We start from the raw sequence: 19,007 nt of genomic DNA on the forward strand, positions 1-19,007 counted from the left end.
AGTCTTATCAAAACTTCAACATGTTAACCATGTAACATGGTTGTTAAACCGTTTTTCCTTCGATCCATGTTGAAGGGGAGATAAATAGGTGTTCTGTAGTGTTGTCGATACATGTTGAAGGGGAGATAAATAGGTGTTCTGTAGTGTTGTCGATACATGTTGAAGGGGAGATAAACATGTTGAAGGGAAGATAAACATGTTTAAGGGGAGATAAATAGGTGTTATATAGTGTTGTCGATACATGTTGAAGGGGAGATAAATTAGTGTGATGTAGTGTTGTCGATCCATGTTCAGTTTTCAGGGTGTAGATAGGTCGACCATCGACAGAGTAGCCACTGTAGAATGAAACCTACTTGTTATAATGTGTGCTCGTTTGGATCGCCTACGAAAAATAGTAAAGTATGATCAAGTTTAGGTTTGTACCGTTTGATGAGAATGAAAGAATTGATAACCCAATAATTACTCAAAGTAACATCTATCGAAGATTACTGACTTTCCCAAACAGGTTACCTGTTTTACTAGTACACATTGACCGACCTACCGCTGGTGATAAGGATTACATTGATATAATACGAACATCTAATATAACTACGTAGTTTTTGTTTTCGATTAACTCCCAGATACGTCTACAAATCTGTTTATTATGAAAGATTATGTACCAATAAGGCTTTTTACAGCAACAAACGGACTATACACTATCTTGTAGCGTCAATGTAAAAACATGGTAATTTTTCTGTTCTAGGAACCGGACAAAGCAAGCACGCGTCGTTATATTGCCTTGATCGAAATATTTAAGAAATTACTACGCGGAGCAAAAATGTCAAAATAACAATGATGTAGAATTTATTATTTTTCAAATTTTCATCTACAGAAAGTATCTTTTTGAAAATTTCCCAAACGTGAGTACGCTCCTTAAATATCTTTCCAAATACAAAATCATCATTAAAAGTTCATGCTGTGCAATTTTGTTCAAATACAATGGAATGCAACATGGCTGCTATTGGCTGTTCCAATAATGGGTCTTCATAGCCGAAAGTAAAACATATCCAAGATATAAACAAACGTATCAAACACTTAATTGTTCAGATCTATGGCACTGTTAGTCGGTACAAAATTACAGACATAACACAAGGCGTCTACGTCTACGATCAACCATGTTGACAAGAATTGACTGCATATAAATTAACGTGGTATGAATGCCCTTAGTTGCATGGCGTTTTGACATTATCATGAAGAAATAGGGTCATATTGGAAATTTATATTTCCAGATATGAAGTAATTTAAAAACTTACTGTGCTAATGTTTGAAAACCGGTTATCTGTATGTATTATTGAAAGGCTTGATGACAGACGTAAAATCAATAGTTTGCCAATACCAAAGTAATTCACTTAAAGTTCCGTGTAAATATCTTTGTGGTGGGTTGGATTTCGTCCATGCTGCATGAAACCCGCAGTCTTTGGTGCTTCAAATGTGATCCTTTTGATTTATGCTAAAATATACAGCTCTATAAAAATAGTAATGTAGCAATATATGTCTATGTATCAGGTTACCACATGTATTTATTACCTAAGTGACTGTAAATCATCATCGCACTGCCAACGATTTTTATGATTAAACCGTTTTTCATAAATAATTTACGATTCTTTATTTATGTCATGGACATTGTAACTGTGTAACTGTGGTTTGACGTGATAAGAACAACAAGTCGCGTTCATGTTCCTCTGTGCATGCTTTGCAATTGATTAATTAGTCACCATTATCATGTCCGTAACTACAATAGATTCATGAAAAAGATATCGGATCACCACTTTATTGTAAATGTATCCTTATGAAATATAGTCTTAAACTGTCGCCCATAGAAGTTGTATATATATTAGGCTGGAAAACGATTGGCCAGGAATTCGGATGAATAGTTTTATAATACACCAGTTGAATCTGTTCCTTCTCATACACAAAAGAAGCCAATATATCGCATGTGCAATCATTGAAGAAACAAGTTCATAGCAAAACTCTTCTAAATATGTATCTAACTTATGTAATGACCGTTCTGTATTGTACAGATATTGTTATGGTGAAACAGCGTTATTAGATTCATATAGATGTATCACCGTCAAGATCGTATCCCATTTTGTTTGGAAATCTCTGTGAGACGGTAACCCACCAAGGACTTGGCATTCTAATGAATGTGTCCCCCTTTATCTATAGCTGTAAGGTAAGAAAAGTATTATGATTCCAAATTATATACATTGCATTGAAAATTAAATTTTGAATTACCTATTATCAAAAATCTTAGGCTTTTCAGATTTCTCATTTTTATAACAGTAAAACTTTTTCTAGTGAAAAAAAAGAAAGACAAGAAAAAAGTGAATTCAGTAGAAATAGTTATGAGTTGGCGTTTAACTTTAGTCGTTTATTCTATCTCTGACCTGTAGATAGTTCTGGGTCATTTCACAACTGCACTTGGTATGCACATGACTCAATAGGAGAATTCAGGTTATTCCCCGAACCACGATTGATATGACACCAGAACAATTTTTCGTGGATTTTATGGTCCTAATAAAGAAGCAATATTATTACAATGCAAATATGAATTAAGAATCCTTTTTACTTTGAGGGGTTTTGCCATTCATATTGCTAATGCATATATGTTGATCGAGTTTTTATGTGCTTCAACCGTTGTATCATTAATTTGATTTTTATTGAATAAGCTAAGTTAATCATTTAAGGAATAATCCGTGATTATAAGATATATGATATAAACGAAAACACATCCATACAGATATTAAATAATCAGACAAAATATCTAATATGTTCGACTGAAATATATGCCAATAACATATGTAAAATACAATAATTGATTGAACATTGATGTTTGTGGAGGCAGTGTACATTTCTACCGTTATATTTCCATCGACAATCTAAACACGGCGACATGGTAGGAGTAGTGATACCAAACTGCACATCGTTTTGTAAGCACCTGTTTACACTGACTGTCATTGTTACATAATATTGAGCTGCCCGTCAGTAGTGGCACTCACACAAGTAATGACGTGTTATAAAACTTAGAAGGACGGTAATTCATGCGTATAGTAACTATTTTTAAATTATTAACCGAACAGTTTTGGCGTTTATGGTGGTATGAACATATTTATAAATTACTTTAGATGAAACGCACCCTCAAAGGGCATCATCATCATCATCATCATCATCATCATCATCATCATCATCATCATCATCATCCGGCGAAATGATCATTCTGATAAACTGCCAACATTCGTCAATTTTTTTTTCATTCTGATAAATGCCAACATTGCATACATATCTAAAAATGCTATACATTCTAATAAACTGCGAACATTCGACCAGGATGCTTTACTTTCTGATAAACTGCGAGCATTCGCCCAGTGTGCTTATACATTCTAATAAACTGCAGGGTGCTTTAACATTCGCCCACTATGCCAACCTGATAAACTGCCAACATTCGCCCAGGGTGCTATACATTCTGATAAACTGCGAACATTCACCCAGGGTGCTATACATTCTGATAAACTGCCAACATTCGACCAGGGTGCTTTACATTCTGATAAACTGCCAACATTCGCCAAGGGTGCTTTACATTCTGATAAACTGCCAACATTCACCCAGGGTGCTATACATTCTGATAAACTGCCAACATTCGACCAGGGTGCTTTACATTCTGATAAACTGCCAACATTCACCCAGGGTGCTATACATTCTGATAAACTGCCAACATTTGCCAAGGGTGCTTTACATTCTAATAAACTGCCAACATTCAACAAGGGTGCTATACATTCTGATAAACTACGAACAATCTCCCAGGGTGCTTTTCATTCTGATAAACTGAGAACATTCTCCCAGTGTGCTTTACATTCTGATAAACTGCCAACATTCGCCAAGGGTGCTTTACATTCTGATAAACTGCCAACATTCGCCAAGGGTGCTTTACATTCTGATAAACTGCCAACATTTGCCAGGGTGCTTTACATTCTAATAAACTGCCAACATTCACCCAGGGTGCTATACATTCTGATAAACTGCGAACATTCTCCCAGTGTGCTTTACATTCTGATAAAATGCCAACATTCGCCAATGGTGCTTTACATTCTGATCAACTGCCAACATTCACCCAGGGTGTTATACATTCTAATAAAGTGCCAACATTCTGATAAACTGCCAACACCCAGGTGCTTATACATTCCAACATAAACTGCGAGCATTCGCCCAGTGTGCTTTTGATTCTGATAAACTGCCAACTTTCGCCCATGGTGCTATACATTCTGATAAACTACGAACATTTGACCAGGGTGCTTTTCATTCTGATAAACTGCGAACATTCACCCAGGGTGCTATACATTCTGATAAACTGCCAACATTCGCCAAGGGTGCTTTACATTCTAATAAACTGCCAACATTCACCCAGGGTGCTATACATTCTAATAAACTGCCAACATTCGACAAGGGTGCTTTTCATTCTGATAAACTGCGAACATTCGCCCAGGGTGCTTTACATTCTGATAAACTGCCAACATTCGCCAATGGTGCTTTACATTTGATAAACTGAACACATTGCCAACACCCAGGGTGCTTTACATTCTGATAAAAACATTCGCCAACATTCATTCTGATAAACTGAGAACATTCACCCATGATGCTATACATTCTGATAAACTGCGAACATTCACCCAGGGTGCTATACATTCTGATAAACTGCCAACATTCGCCAAGGGTGCTTTTCGTTCTGATAAACTGCGAACATTCTTCCAGGATGCTTTACTTTCTGATAAACTGCGAACATAAACTGCGAACATTCGACCAGGGTGCTTTACATTCTGATAAACTGCCAACATTCGCCAAGGGTGCTTTTCATTCTGATAAACTGCCAACATTCACCCAGGGTGCTATACATTCTAATAAACTGCGAACATTCACCCAGGATGCTATACATTCTGAAAACTGCAAACATTCGCCAAGGGTGCTTTACATTCTGATAAACTGCCAACATTCACCCAGGGTGCTATACATTCTAATAAACTGCCAACATTCACCCAGGGTGCTATACATTCTAATAAACTGCCAACATTCGACCAGGATGCTTTACATTCTGATAAACTGCCAACATTCACCCAGGGTGCTTTACATTCTAATAAACTGCCAACATTCGACCAGGATGCTTTACATTCTGATAAACTGCCAACATTCGCCAAGGGTGCTTTTCATTCTGATAAACTGCGAACATTCTTCCAGGATGCTTTTCATTCTGATAAACTGCGAACATTCTTCCAGGATGCGTTACATTCTGAAAAAAAAACCGGAAAACATTCGCCCAGGATGTTTTACATTCTGATCAACCGTGAACATTTGCCCAGGATGTTTTTCATTCTGATAAACTGTCAACATTCACTTAGGAGTTTTTACATTGTGATAAACTGCGAACATTCATCCAGGATGCTTTACAGTCTGAAAAACTGCGACCTTTCGCCCAGGGAGCTTTTCATTCTGATAATCTGCCAACATTTATCCAGAATGTGTTCATTCTGATAAACTGCGACCATTCGCCAAGGGTGCAAGGGTGCTTTACATTCTAATAAACTGTTCGCCCATTCTGATAAACTGCGACCATTCGCCCACGGTTCTTTTACATTCTGATAAACGGCGAACATTCCTCCAGGATGTTGTACATTCTGATAAACTGCGAACATTCTCCCTGGATCCGTTACATTTTGAAATACTGCGACCATTCGCCCAGGATGTTTTTTATTCTGATAAACTGCGACCATTCGCCCAGGATGTTTTTTATTCTGATAAACTGCGAACATTCACCCAGGGTGCTATACATTCTAATAAACTGCCAACATTCACCCAGGGTGCTATACATTCTGATAAACTGCCAACATTCACCCAGGGTGCTATACATTCTGATAAACTGCCAACATTCGACCAGGGTGCTTTACAATCTGATAAACTGCCAACATTCGCCCAGGGTGCTATACATTCGAGAAGAGACAGAATGATATATTCGCATTAATACGAATAATATCAAAATCTTTAACTGCGTTCCACCCGACCACTATACCATTATACTGACTATAAAGGAAAGTATACCCAGGTTTTTGTTTTCATTTTTATTTTATTTTTTTTTTAAATAAACTGATATTTTGTTTAACAAATAATTTTCTTTGCATTTGTGATACTCCATCTTTCACAATAAAGTTTTGAGTTCAGTGATTGTTTATTTGTGGTAATAAAAAAGGAAAGTGGCATCGTTTAACTCAATCAACAGATAATATCATTGTAGGTGACAGATATATAATGCTAATAATTCTGTTTCCACTTATAGATGGTTTTACAAGGTTTTTATTTTTTGCAATACGACGACAGATTCACATCACTGACTTTAACTAAATCACTTTAATGTAGCTCCTGTAAGTCTTGCTTTCTATCCACGTACAATCAAAGAAAATAGAAACAGTTTCATTGTGAAACAAAATTAACTTCAACCGAATATTGCAAATAAGCGACAGAACACGTGCATTGTATATCAATACAACGTAAAGTCAAGTAGATGCAAAGTTCAAACATTTATATCCGAGGTAAAACCATGGGTTTCCGTTCTTTAAATTAGTTTCATTCTGTCTTCGAGAATAAACCTGAAGTTGTAGAGTTGTGTTCAAATCTTTTCGTCCCTGTACACTATACATTGATAGAATTACCTGCTGATCTGTACTTATCAGTCGCTTGTCTAGTAGAAACATTACAGCTCTTTTATATTCCTTCTCAAGTGCAAGTAAAACATCGGCTGTTCCTATAAACATACCCCCTCCCACCCAAACCTGATTGTTGTACACTATTGATTTATAACTTACATTCAGTGACAACGATGGGTAGACTAGGTTAACGGCAAGTCTATTCCTATCGAAATCATCCAATGGACGTAGAGTAAAGTATTTATTTGATTGAACAATATCACGAAAATATCCAATATCCAGCCATGCGTAAAACTTGGATTTGAAGTATTGTTTACGGACAGCGTCCGCAACTACCTCATATTTTGAATGTTGAGTACAAGAATACACTGGCAGAACTGTATTGGGGAAATGTTTAGGATAGCCTTCTTGTGAATATATTGTCTTAATGGCATTGTGTATTTGGAATGCCCAGAGTTGTGTTCTGTTCATAAAAACAATTTTGGTTCTCTGTTCCATTCCCCTGCGTAGTTCACGAAAAATATCCGAAAATATTACAGAATCTGTATAAACTACTAAAGAGTTATTCATGTATTTAAATGTTTTAACCCAATTGATGTAAGTTTGTGTGGTAACTGTGAGTGATGTTCCTTTACGGAAAGATCCTAAGTCAAAGAATGCCGTTACTATTGTCATGTTGTCGATATGAGCGCCATGGTTGTTGTTCGATATGTTCTGAAATAAAAGAAATAGTATTGTTACTGTAGAATTCTAGTGTCTTTGCACAGAAGCTTATATCGAAAGCATACATGCATTCTGTAGATCAGTATTCACAACACTTTCTTCAGTGTAGGAAGTATTTGGAAGATATCCAAATCAAGTGTGTTGAATCATTTGGAATATTGTTAATTAATTTGAAAACTATAAAATTCGTGAAATTGCAAACCATTTACCAAACCACAAGTCCTTAATACAAACCTACATGATTTCTCTGACATAAGATTATCTTGGCAAACAACAAAATAGGTATATATAAAAACAAAGGAAAAACTGACCATTTTTAAGCTTTGTCTTGTGAAGTACGTTTGCGGGGAAGTCCTTTGCTGACTCAATTCTAAATTGAAATGTAAAGTCCTTTTTGTCATCGGTGCCTCCTGAAATACAATACGTTCATGTAGACAAGTATTACAATGAAAAGTTTGCGGTACTTTACTATGGTTCAGTAAGTCATAACACCAAAAGCTGTTCTTACTGCCATCAATCCATATAACTTTTAAAAATACAGTGCAAAATGAAATACTTTAATATCTTCAACAAATAATTCCTTTTGCCTTCAAGTAGAATTCAGAATTTACTTTATTATCCATTGAAAAACTGTTGTTGAATCCTGATTTCATCACAGACTATTTGATTGATCTGCAAGTCAGCATCATTATGTCTAGGTTTATTAGCTCCTATCTGCGATCTCTTAAAATTAATATTATAAATACAAAAAATAGATAAAATTTATCTGAAATCCTTAGATATTATTACTATGACATGACGACGACCTTAGTGTACATGTATATAAGGTTATGATGTAGCCGAAAAATGGTATATTCCTTACCGTCTTGTACACTACGTACGTCAGTAGTAGCACCCTTTACGCTGGTCATTTGTCTGATGAAGGTGACCATGTAATCACGATCATGTTAATTTGTTTTCATATATATAACAACGATATATATCATCTCTCCGTGAAGTAGTTTATATAATAATGCTGATTAAAAGATAGACGCAGTAGATTCCTAACAATAAGTAACTTTCAATCTTTAAAAAATACAATTATATCGCACAAAGTAAATCCACCAGAAAATGCTATGTAAAACACGAGCATTGTAAAATAATTATTCATAAAGCAAAACCTTTTCCTTAATATTTATTCCCTAACACTAATGCCACTTGTCAGTTTTAAGTGGTGTCATTTATGTATTTAAACACGTGTTGTGAACTATATCACTTAACGTAATGGTTTACGACATCAATACTTTCGGCATCAATAGTTCCACGTGCATAGCCTTTGCTGATAAAATTGGACTCGTGTGCCATCGTATGTTTTTTGGTCATAAGCATCAACAGCATAAATCATTGTATCTCTTTTCAAACATTATTTATGTATTTAATACACATTTCCAATAAGTCAATAAAAGTCTGCAAATCGGCCGCTTTGGTACACTGGCCGAGGTCCTCCTGCTACATAATGATATCAGGGAAACCATTTTAATACAAATCTTGCTTAGTCGTTTAATTTCACCTTCAGATATATTGATGATATCTTGTCTTTAAATAACAAGAAAATCATTGACCACCTTCATGGTATATGCCCACCAAAATTGGAAATCAGACACGACAGGCTCTGTTACATCAGCCGCCCATTTCGATCTTTCCCTAAAACGAAACCAACATGGACAGCTTTCCACCAAGCTGTATGATAAGCGTGATGATTTCAATTTCTCTATTGTGAATCTTTCCGTTTCTTGATACATATAGCAACACCCTGTTAACATATCGCTGTTAATTCGATATTCAGGGACCTGTTCCAATTATTACGATATTCGAACGTTTGTTGACATCCTAATTCTTCGTGATAAATGACTTGGAGGTTTTTGGTCCAATTTTCAAACAATTTTGATTTACCTTACTCAGAGCTTTTCTACGGTATATGCCTACAGCATCATTCCTGACGAGTCCTAGATAGACAAACGGCAGTATTATGGAGTTCATTTGCTGCAAGGCTGTAATAGAGGACTTTAAGTCTTGTAAAGAAATGATCCCTATAATATGTGGTTATCTATTATCATCTAATACCAATTGATGTATTGTGTTTAAAGGTACTGTTTACACGTGTCTTTTTCAATCATAGCTGACTGTAATTAATTCTTAATGATACATTGTATATATTAAACTTACCTCTTGCATTGGTCGACGTATTTGTATGAACGACCAGAAAATACCAAAACCTAAGAAAAAGGCTAACACAAACCGGTAGCGTGTGTACAAACAAGATCTTATTGTATGAACGCCCATTTCAGCACATCAAGCCACCTGTAAAACAATGAGACGAAATCAGGAAGTAAGAAAAACCACTGACTACAAAAATATATAATATCGTTGCTTCGTAATTCATGTGCTACTACACAAACACAAATGATAATTTGTGTAAAATGATATTCAATTTATTTTCGTGTGAAAGAGCATTTTGGATTTCTCATTATACAATTAAACATCTTACTGATCACGTACTAAGACATGCAATGTATCTTTCTGGACATAGTACGAATAAAGTGTCTAAAAAATGCTATATTATTATTGACAAACAATAACAGTAAGATTATATACAGGTGAAAGGAGGAGTAAAATATGTCTTAATGGTGTGATACTCTCAAAATCATCAAACATTAACATAATAAACTCACTGCAACGAACACTATGATATATACTAGTTTCATTCAACATTCGGTGTTTGTGCACTTAACCTATACTAAAAAACTATCGTACCTTTGAAAAAACCACTGGCTATCAGATATAAATGCACGACAAACTAACCAGCAACAAGTTACGCACCGAAGGTATCCAGATTATTCCTTGACTCTTGTATAAATTATCACGTTATATCTATCTCGTTACGCTGGTTGTTTTCATCGGAATCAATTCAATAATGTATTATCTTTACTTAAGAGTTGGATTTTCTCATACAATGCCCTGTAAGCTCATTATAGCGTTATGCCCCTGTCAGTTTCAGTAATTTCATCGGATATCTACTTAAAACCTCTTTACTCTTTATCAGTAACAGCAAACATCCTTTCTTAAATAGACCATCGAGTTATTCATGGTTGATTAACGCAAGTACACATTTGAAAGAAAAAAACAAACGATTCCATGTATTCTATTTCGGACGATAGATGTAGAATCCCAACGCCAAATTGCGTTAATATAGTATCAAATGGTGACAAATTCGTTTCACATTTAAGTAAGTATCTTCATTTTGTCTGCCATAGCAAGTTTTCACAAATTTCAGTATCATTTACCGATGTATGAAACTCTAGATGAACACAATAAAACTGATCAATGAGCTGTATGGGCATTCACTTTACCATCACTAAATTCTCATTTTATTAAATATATTCCATTCCACAACGCAGGAATGCAAAAGATCGGGTATATCTTTTGTAGTATTAACAAGTAAGTCATAGTTGATGTTTATACATTTTCTATTATATTTCTATGTGCTCTATATCTACATCTAAATAAGTATTGAAAAGAGTATTATGGAATTTTCATATTGTTCACGCAAACAAATTCTCTCGCTGACTACTGTAGACATTCAACCTTCCCTCCGCACATATGATTCAAGACAGTGAAAATGACATAATTTAAAATACTTCTATACACGTATCTATCCTGTAGTTGAAAACATTACATACTGTCCTCAACTTAGAAATCGTAAGCAGTGGTTTACGTTATACAAAAGATACACAAGTGAACAGCAGTTTTAATACAAATTGAGAGTTAGATACAATTAATTAAACTGCATCATATAGCTGTTTCTGTTAGGACTCGTCAGTAATGGTGAGGGCCTACATTTTAGAAGTCTAGAAGGCGACTGAGGAAAATCCAATGTGATCAAAAGAAAAGTCAAAATCTATGCGGGGAAGTTCACAAGAAGTGTCTACAATCTGCTATCTCAAAACTCTGTAAAACATATAAAAACGTACAAATGTCTATAATTTGTAAATTCATATCACCAGTTTCATCCAGTGTAAATTATCATTATTCAAACTGTATTTTCATCGTTATTCCTGTCCGTATATATTTTAAAATACAGCTTTCGGTATCAGTATTATAGTTTTGATAAATTAATTTGATATATTAAGACAAATAACATTTTCACCTCTCAGTTTCCTACTGAAGCCTATTAGTGCGACATGAAAATAGAAATACCAGATATTTTTGTTTTTCACGTGGTACTGATTGGCTTTCGTTTTTGAGAACCAGATACGATAAAGTCAAAAAATGAATTAAGGTGCATCATACAACATGGACTTGCCAGTGATGCTAAAAATATTCTTTGTAATACAAATTAAAAGTCTAATTCCATGATTGTGAAATAAGGAAATAATTTCACAGTCTCAAACACTTACAATAGGGTCATAATTTAAACGTTCGATTATCTTACTGTATAAATCAACGCTGATTGACAACAAGAGAAATAAATCATTGTAACATGGCAATGCAACACGGAGTGAAAGGAAATCTGACGTAATGATAACGATAGAACCCATTATCATAGAAAGTCATTTTTTCATATCAAAATCACTTACCACCTTCAGCAAGAGAAATTTAAAAACACGCACTCGGCAGGGGCATTGTAGGTGAATGTAAGTTTTAGAAGTTTATGATACAGTATTTGATCCGGTTTGGATCATGATATGAGTGATTTTGAGATTTCAATGTAATGCCATTGACTTACTCTGACTAGTGATATCTATCTAATTATGTCAACACAAACCAGGCACTTTTACTGTGAACGGATGTGGCCGTGAATAGTCGGGCCGCTTTATCTCAAGTGTACACATGGCACGTATGCTGTAACCGGCTTAAACCAACACGAACAAACACAGATACTGTGCGTTTAAACAGAACCTTATTAAATTAGCAAAAATACAATTTTAAAAGGACTAAATCGAATGGATTGGAAAAGCCTGAGTGCAAATGCGTCTCAAGCACTCTCATCAATATAATTTGAAAAAATTAGATAAATGAAATATGTGTTTACTTTGATGATGAATATACGTGTAATTGGTTAATCCTTTCTACTTCTATGTCAATACTTAATTGGATACATTTTATTGTAGATATTTTTTTCTGAAATAATACTTTTTTATAAGTTTTTTTCACCATAGGCAGATATCTATAGAATTGACAGTATATTTTGTGATAAGATAAATCCACTTTCCTACGTTTTAGGAAGTCGTGCTATCAAGATTGCACTTCGTTTGGAAAAAGTTCAGTGGAGTTTAGTTAGATCAAGGGCAAAGTGGGTAGAAGAGTGGGGAAAGCCAACATCTTATTTTTTTAATTTAGAAAATAGAAAATTCACATCAAATGTTATACCAAAAATTCAGATGGAGAATGGAAATCTTATAACTCAACAAAAAGATATTTTATGTGAAGTCTTCCTATGAAAACTTGTATAAGTCTAGGGAAATGGAAAATACTGATTTAGGAGTTCATTAAAAAATGTTATGTTCCTAAGCTAAGTAATAATAAAATAGAATTTCTTGAGGGTAAGATAACTTTTAATGAAGCCGGTATTTTTTTTAGGAAATATGAAAAATAACAAAAGCCCGGGGTCAGATGGTTTTACTTCAGAATTTTTTAAGGTATTTTGGAAACGCTTAGGTCATTTTGTTGTTCGTTCTCTAAATCATGGTTTTTTAACTGGCCAATGTTCAATTACTCGGAGACATGGTGTTATTGTATGCATCCCCAAGGGAGATAAGCCACGCCACTTTAAAAAAAAACCCAATGGAGACCAATTACCCTATTAAATATATCATATAAAATAGCTTCCGGAGTAATGGCACAATGAATTAAAACAGTTTTAGACAGCACTATAAATGAGGATAAAACAGGATTTTTATCGAGTAGATATATTGGAGAAAACATTAGAACAGTTTCTGATATAATGCATTATCTTGAAGATTCAGATAAACCTGGTATGCTTATGCTTAATGACTTCGAAAAGGCTTTTGATTCGGTTTCTTGGAAATTTATAGACGAAGTATTAAAGTATTTTAATTATGGTAATGATATAAGAAAATGGATCAAAGTTTTTGATAATAATGTTTTTGCAACAATTAACCAAGGTGGTAATTTATCGGATAATGTTAATATTGAAAGAGGGAGACCCGATCGCCTCATATATCTTCATTTTATGTGCTGAAATTCTAGCTATCAAAATAAGACATAACAATTTCATTAAAGGCATAGATTTTGAAAATACTCCTGTTTTAAATATCCAATATGCCGATGATACAGGATTAATACTTGATTGGTCTGAGAGGTCGCTTAGTGAATCCATGATAGAGTGAAATGAATTTGTTAGTATTTCTGGCTTAGATATAAATACCAATAAAACACAAATTATGTGGTTAGGTAGATGTAAATATTGTGATGTATCTTATAGACCTGACCTGAATCTTCCGTGGGGAAAAGATAAATTCACTTTTCTAGGTAAAGATTTTTCAGTGGATTTGAGTCAAATCCCAAAACTTAATTTTGATAAGAAAATTGTTAAACTCAAGTCAGTAATTTCTTCTTGGAAGAGGAGAAATTTTACTCCAATTGGCGAAATGAATGTGATTAAGTCCTTAGTAATTTCACAACTGAACTATTTATTTATTACCATACCAAACCCTAGTGACAGATATATATCTGAAATAAATGCTATAATTTTTTATTTATTTATTTATTTTTTTTTTTTTTGTGGATTTGTAAGATCTATAAAATTGAGAAAGACATTATTATTCAAAATTGTATGAATGGTGGCCTTGAAATGATAGATTTACATTCCTTTATCCAGTCACTTAAGCTAGGCTGGGTGAGAAGACTAATTCATTCTTCGGGGAACTGGAGTCTGATTCTTAAATCAGCGATAGACTTCAATAAGTTATTTTCGAGTGGTAACGACTATATACATTCCTGTAGATGTAATTTAAGTAATTTATTCTGGAAAGATGTTTTCAGGGCTTGGGTAAAATTAAATAACACTGAATCATTAATTATTCATAAACAAAAAGATATTTTAAAAACACCACTTTGGCATAACAAAGACATTCAATTGGACAATACGTGTGTATTTTACCCTAATTGGTTTAATGCTGGGGTAGTCACAAATAATGATTTGGTAAAAGATTTTAACAATGTAACTTTTTTCAAGTTTGCAGAATTCACACAAACTTCTTACAGTATCATGGACTAGTAACTACAATAAAGACTTTTTTTAAGAAATAAAGAATTTGAAATAGAGTCACTTACACAGCCATTCATTCCACTTTATTTGGAAATATTTTTTAAAAGCAAAAAGGGATCTAAAGATTTTTAGGATGTTCTCATAACCTCAGCATCTATGCCTTCTGGAACTTGAAAATGGAATCGTCTTTTTAATTTTACTCCTGAAAAATGGTCTAAAATTTATCAACTTCCATTCCATGTAACAAAACATTCCAAACTAGTGTGGCTTCACATTAGAGTCATTCATCATATTCTAACTACAAATTCTTTTCTTCATAAAATTAACCTTGCTCCTAGTCCAACATGTTGTTTTTGTAATACTGAAGATGAAACAATCATACATTTTCTTTGGGATTGTGAAAAAGTGCAAGAGCTTCTTCAGCAATTTGAAACACTTCTAGATCATTTATTAATACTTTTCGCATACAATAAGAGTTCGTTTATATTTGGAATAATTTCACACCAATGCAACTCTTTTGATAATGAAATTTTATCAGTTATTAAACACTCTCTCAACAAATCCTTAAATGTGAATGCCCTAATTAATTCAATTAAGGATAACTTTACAGTCAATAAATACATAAATAGTAGAAAAATGGGTTCAGGAAAAGACAATTCGAATTACACTGGAGGAAATGGAAACCACTTTTAGATTTTTAGTTCTAGAGATTCAGAGATCCTGTATAAGCATAGTCTATAGTCTTTTTTCTTTTATCTTTTTAATTTTGTACAAGTCCCCAGTGTACTACACAATCAGTTTCAGATATTTTAATTTTGCAGTTTTACAATGGTCTATACACCAACAAGCTCATGGATATATCACATGTATTGATTTGTAACCACTCACTGTTATACCAGGAAACATTGGACTTGTTTCATTATATATACAAAATTTAGTTATTTTCCTGTTTTATATATGTCACCGATTTGCGATGATATCAACTATACAGTTACTCATGTGACTAGTAGTTTATTTTCACAGTAACATAAGTAACCAGTTTATTTTATGTTTGACTCCCATTTAAACAAGTAACTTAAGTAACCTTTGTTCTAGTGTCCGGAACTGTCTCCTAGCTTTTAACTTGATAGGAATCAGTCTATAAGTAACCAGTATATGGCATATCTGATTGTCTATATATATAAATAAGTTCTTAATGACCAATGTAATGTAAATTTGATTGCCTATTTATGTGATTTAGTAATTAGTCTATAGGTAACTAGTATATGGTATATCTGATAATTTATTTCATATTTGTTAAACCACTCTATAAGTAATCAGTTATGGTATACTTGGCTACCTACTTAAACAATATTTGTGGTTTTATCTGATTTATTGGTAATTAGTTAAGTTAACCACTTCAATCAAAATATGAGTAACCAGTTATGGTATATACACAATGTTTGTATTTGAATGTTTGTCTATTATGAAGTTCTCATTAGTTATTTATACATTTATCTCTAGTGTGATTTCACTATTAATACTTCGAATTTGCCTTATATTTCATGATGCTTGTAACCACATAGTAAATCAAGCCAACACAGTACAGTCTATATATTTATTCATTAGATAAAAATTCATCAGAAATGATATCTGATTTATAAATTTAAGTAGTCTGGAGAAACTACCTCTCTTACATACTATCCCCCCACCTCATCCCACTTTCCTAACCTCTCCCCTCCTCACATTCCAATGATCCCATCACTCCTTTCTTTCTGACCCCCTCCTTTTCACACTCTGCATCACCCCTTTTCTATTCTCTCTTCATCTTTTGTTTGTGTGAGTGCAAGTGAGAATGATCCAGTATATAATTATCGATTAATTAATCAGATTTTATGGGTTTTTCATGTACATGTATTGTTTTACATGTATAATTCTTCAAAAATAGAAAGAAAAAAAGAAAAAATAGATTGCACTTCCGGTACACATAAAACCTCTACCAATAGTATGAGGTCTTTGGTAGAAGTGGTAAGGTATAATAAAGCACACAGTTTATGATGGAGGTTCCAAACAATAACTAAGTATTTCTATTGCATAACATAATAATTTATCGCACCTCGGACTAGAATGTCCTAAAATCATTGGTCGAAAGACGTCACATGGTGACCCACTATAATTCTATAATGTGTCACTTTGTAACGTTAGATGGCGCCATGGGTTTTATAGGGGGGTCACTTTAATGGATGTGACCATAGATATCTGATCCTAGATGCCGCGCGACGGCGCCTGTGACGTGTTTAGAGGTCCGCCATCTTGGGAAGGTATTGCACAAGCTGTCAAGTTACTACCATGTACAAATTGATGTTGTATAGAATGTGTGCCTTATCCGATTAACCTTTGTATAATAGAGCCTATTCATTTTGACTTGTAAACATATATATAGTGTTGAGTAGTAGATGCCATTGTAACAGACACTGTTTCAAGTAATGATAAAAGGCTTTTTTTGAAGTACTATCATTAAGTATTTAAGCAGCTATACTAAGAGATGGTCATTCGCCTGATGTAAGGAGTATTGTTTTTTTATTTTGCTGTAGCATGCTGTTGTGCACTGATATGTTTGCAAAGTAGTGTGATTTATCACAGTTACCTTTTGTATTTGGCAGTAGTTTCATTTTGGTCACGAAATAAGCAACTAGCCTATTATTTGTACAATACATAGTGATCTTGGGCTTATTAGTGATGAATACAGAACATGTAGACAGAAGACATGATTGGTTGACTGGTTTATGGTATCAGTGTTGCATATGTAGAGAGTGTATACTTTTTGTTTGACTTGTTTGTGGTATCAGTGTTGCATATGAAGAGAGTGTATACTTTTTATTTGACTTGTTCATGGTATCAGTGTTGCATATGAAGAGAGTGTATACTTTTTATTTGACTGGTGCAACATAGGACTTAAGATAAAGTAGTTTTCACTTCAAGCAAGGTCACACTATACTTGTTTTCGTTATTGTCATGAATGATGTGATTGTTGTTGCATCAATTTCAAACAGTTATTGGATTATAGGTTTACATTCTCTACACATGTATGTGAATGTTCAGTGTGAAGGCAAACAACATGCTACTTCATTAGAAACACCTGTAAGCGATATCCGATTGTATATTACCTTACATTGTTTTGCTGTGGTCTCCTCATTCATAATCCACCAACATTCAAGAAAGTAGCCAGTGGGATTATATGATTTATAAATTACTCTAATATCAAGGCATACCTTTATTGTGCACTTGATTTTCATTTTGCATATTCACCCTGCATATTGTTATATATTAAAATATGAATGAAAATTTATATCAGTTTCCTGTTTTTAATAAGACTCCCACAGTCACACTGCATGTGACTAGATATATTATTAATTAGTGCATCTCATGGTCAGAGGCTGTTAGCTGCTGTGTGGTACTTTGCATTCAGTGTTCTGCATGCTGATATAACCTTTAATAGATTGACAATATGTATTCACACATATTATGCATTCTACAAATTAAGTGCGTAAATCCTAGGGTATATTGTTCATTGCCACAATCAAGGTATTTATTACTATTTTTAAAAAAGGATGAATTTGAATAGCATGCTATTGGTTATTTCTTAATTGTTCTATTTTATTGTTTTTTTTTCTTCTTCAGTTTATTGTTAAAAAGTATCCTATGCAAAATAAATGAGGAGTATATATATATATATTTAATAATTTTTACATTTTAAATATTTCCGTTATTTTTTCTTTAATTTTGATTCCCGATAACTCCACTTTGAGGTGACTACAGCATAGATCTTTTTCACAGCTTGAAAATGATTGTGTTGATACGTGGGCTAGTGACACTAGCTTCACTTTTTTTAGTAGGATTTCGTGGAATTTAGTCATTATTTGCTAACCCTTACTGACGTTACAGACAAAATTTGAATGGAATCCACTCAAGCATTAAAGAAGATTAGCGTTTTTAATTGAAGTATTGTCTAAAATGTTTCTTGTCTGGGCTATGTGTTTTAGTTTTCTATATTTTATGGCATTCCTCTTGAAGTTTTAATTTTTGCTTGCCTGGGCCTGCAGAAAAAATCATTTCACATAAAAAAAAAAATTAAATATCAATATTTCAACACATGTGGACAAACTAAGGAAGCGGAAGAGACGCATTGTGGTTTAATTGCTTACAGCTGGTACACAGGGATTCGGAAAAACAATACATAAGTAAAGACATCATATGCATCTTACTATTAGCGACAGCATAAAGCTGTTGATGTCATTATCTAGAAATAT

At 33.8% G+C, this 19,007-nt stretch overlaps 2 protein-coding genes across 2 annotated transcripts; one reads left to right on the plus strand and one right to left on the minus strand.

The window, feature by feature from the left end:
• Positions 1-2,932: 2,932 nt before the first annotated feature.
• Positions 2,933-6,046, plus strand: LOC132555445 (uncharacterized). Its single transcript, XM_060219795.1, has 4 exons — positions 2,933-2,969; positions 3,434-3,958; positions 4,206-4,559; positions 5,544-6,046. Exons 1-4 carry the CDS (start codon positions 2,933-2,935, stop codon positions 6,044-6,046), a joined length of 1,419 nt encoding a protein of 472 aa, XP_060075778.1.
• Positions 6,047-6,575: 529 nt separating this feature from the next.
• Positions 6,576-8,792, minus strand: LOC132555447 (uncharacterized). Its single transcript, XM_060219796.1, has 3 exons — positions 8,732-8,792; positions 7,788-7,858; positions 6,576-7,439 (listed from the first exon to the last, which is right to left on the minus strand). Exons 1-3 carry the CDS (start codon positions 8,790-8,792, stop codon positions 6,576-6,578), a joined length of 996 nt encoding a protein of 331 aa, XP_060075779.1.
• Between the last annotated feature and the right edge of the window lie 10,215 nt (positions 8,793-19,007).

Source organism: Ylistrum balloti, unplaced genomic scaffold (assembly GCF_031769215.1).
Source record: "Ylistrum balloti isolate Yb309-2 unplaced genomic scaffold, AGI_CSIRO_Ybal_v1 Utg370490, whole genome shotgun sequence".
In the NCBI taxonomy this organism is placed as follows: Eukaryota; Metazoa; Mollusca; class Bivalvia; order Pectinida; family Pectinidae; genus Ylistrum; species Ylistrum balloti.

Excerpts from the sequence above, each read along its gene's own strand:
- LOC132555445 (XM_060219795.1), top strand. The coding sequence starts at position 2,933 with ATGGTAGGAGTAGTGATACCAAACTGCACATCGTTTT. Across the intron at positions 2,970-3,433 it reads ACCAAACTGCACATCGTTTT|GGTGCTTTAACATTCGCCCA; the intron begins GTAAGCACCTGT and ends AATAAACTGCAG. Across the intron at positions 4,560-5,543 it reads ACTGCCAACATTCGCCAATG|AATGTGTTCATTCTGATAAA; the intron begins GTGCTTTACATT and ends ACATTTATCCAG.
- LOC132555447 (XM_060219796.1), bottom strand. The coding sequence starts at position 8,792 with ATGGCACACGAGTCCAATTTTATCAGCAAAGGCTATGCACGTGGAACT. Across the intron at positions 7,859-8,731 it reads TGGAACTATTGATGCCGAAA|GAGGCACCGATGACAAAAAG; the intron begins GTATTGATGTCG and ends ATTGTATTTCAG. Across the intron at positions 7,440-7,787 it reads CAAAGGACTTCCCCGCAAAC|AACATATCGAACAACAACCA; the intron begins GTACTTCACAAG and ends CTTTTATTTCAG.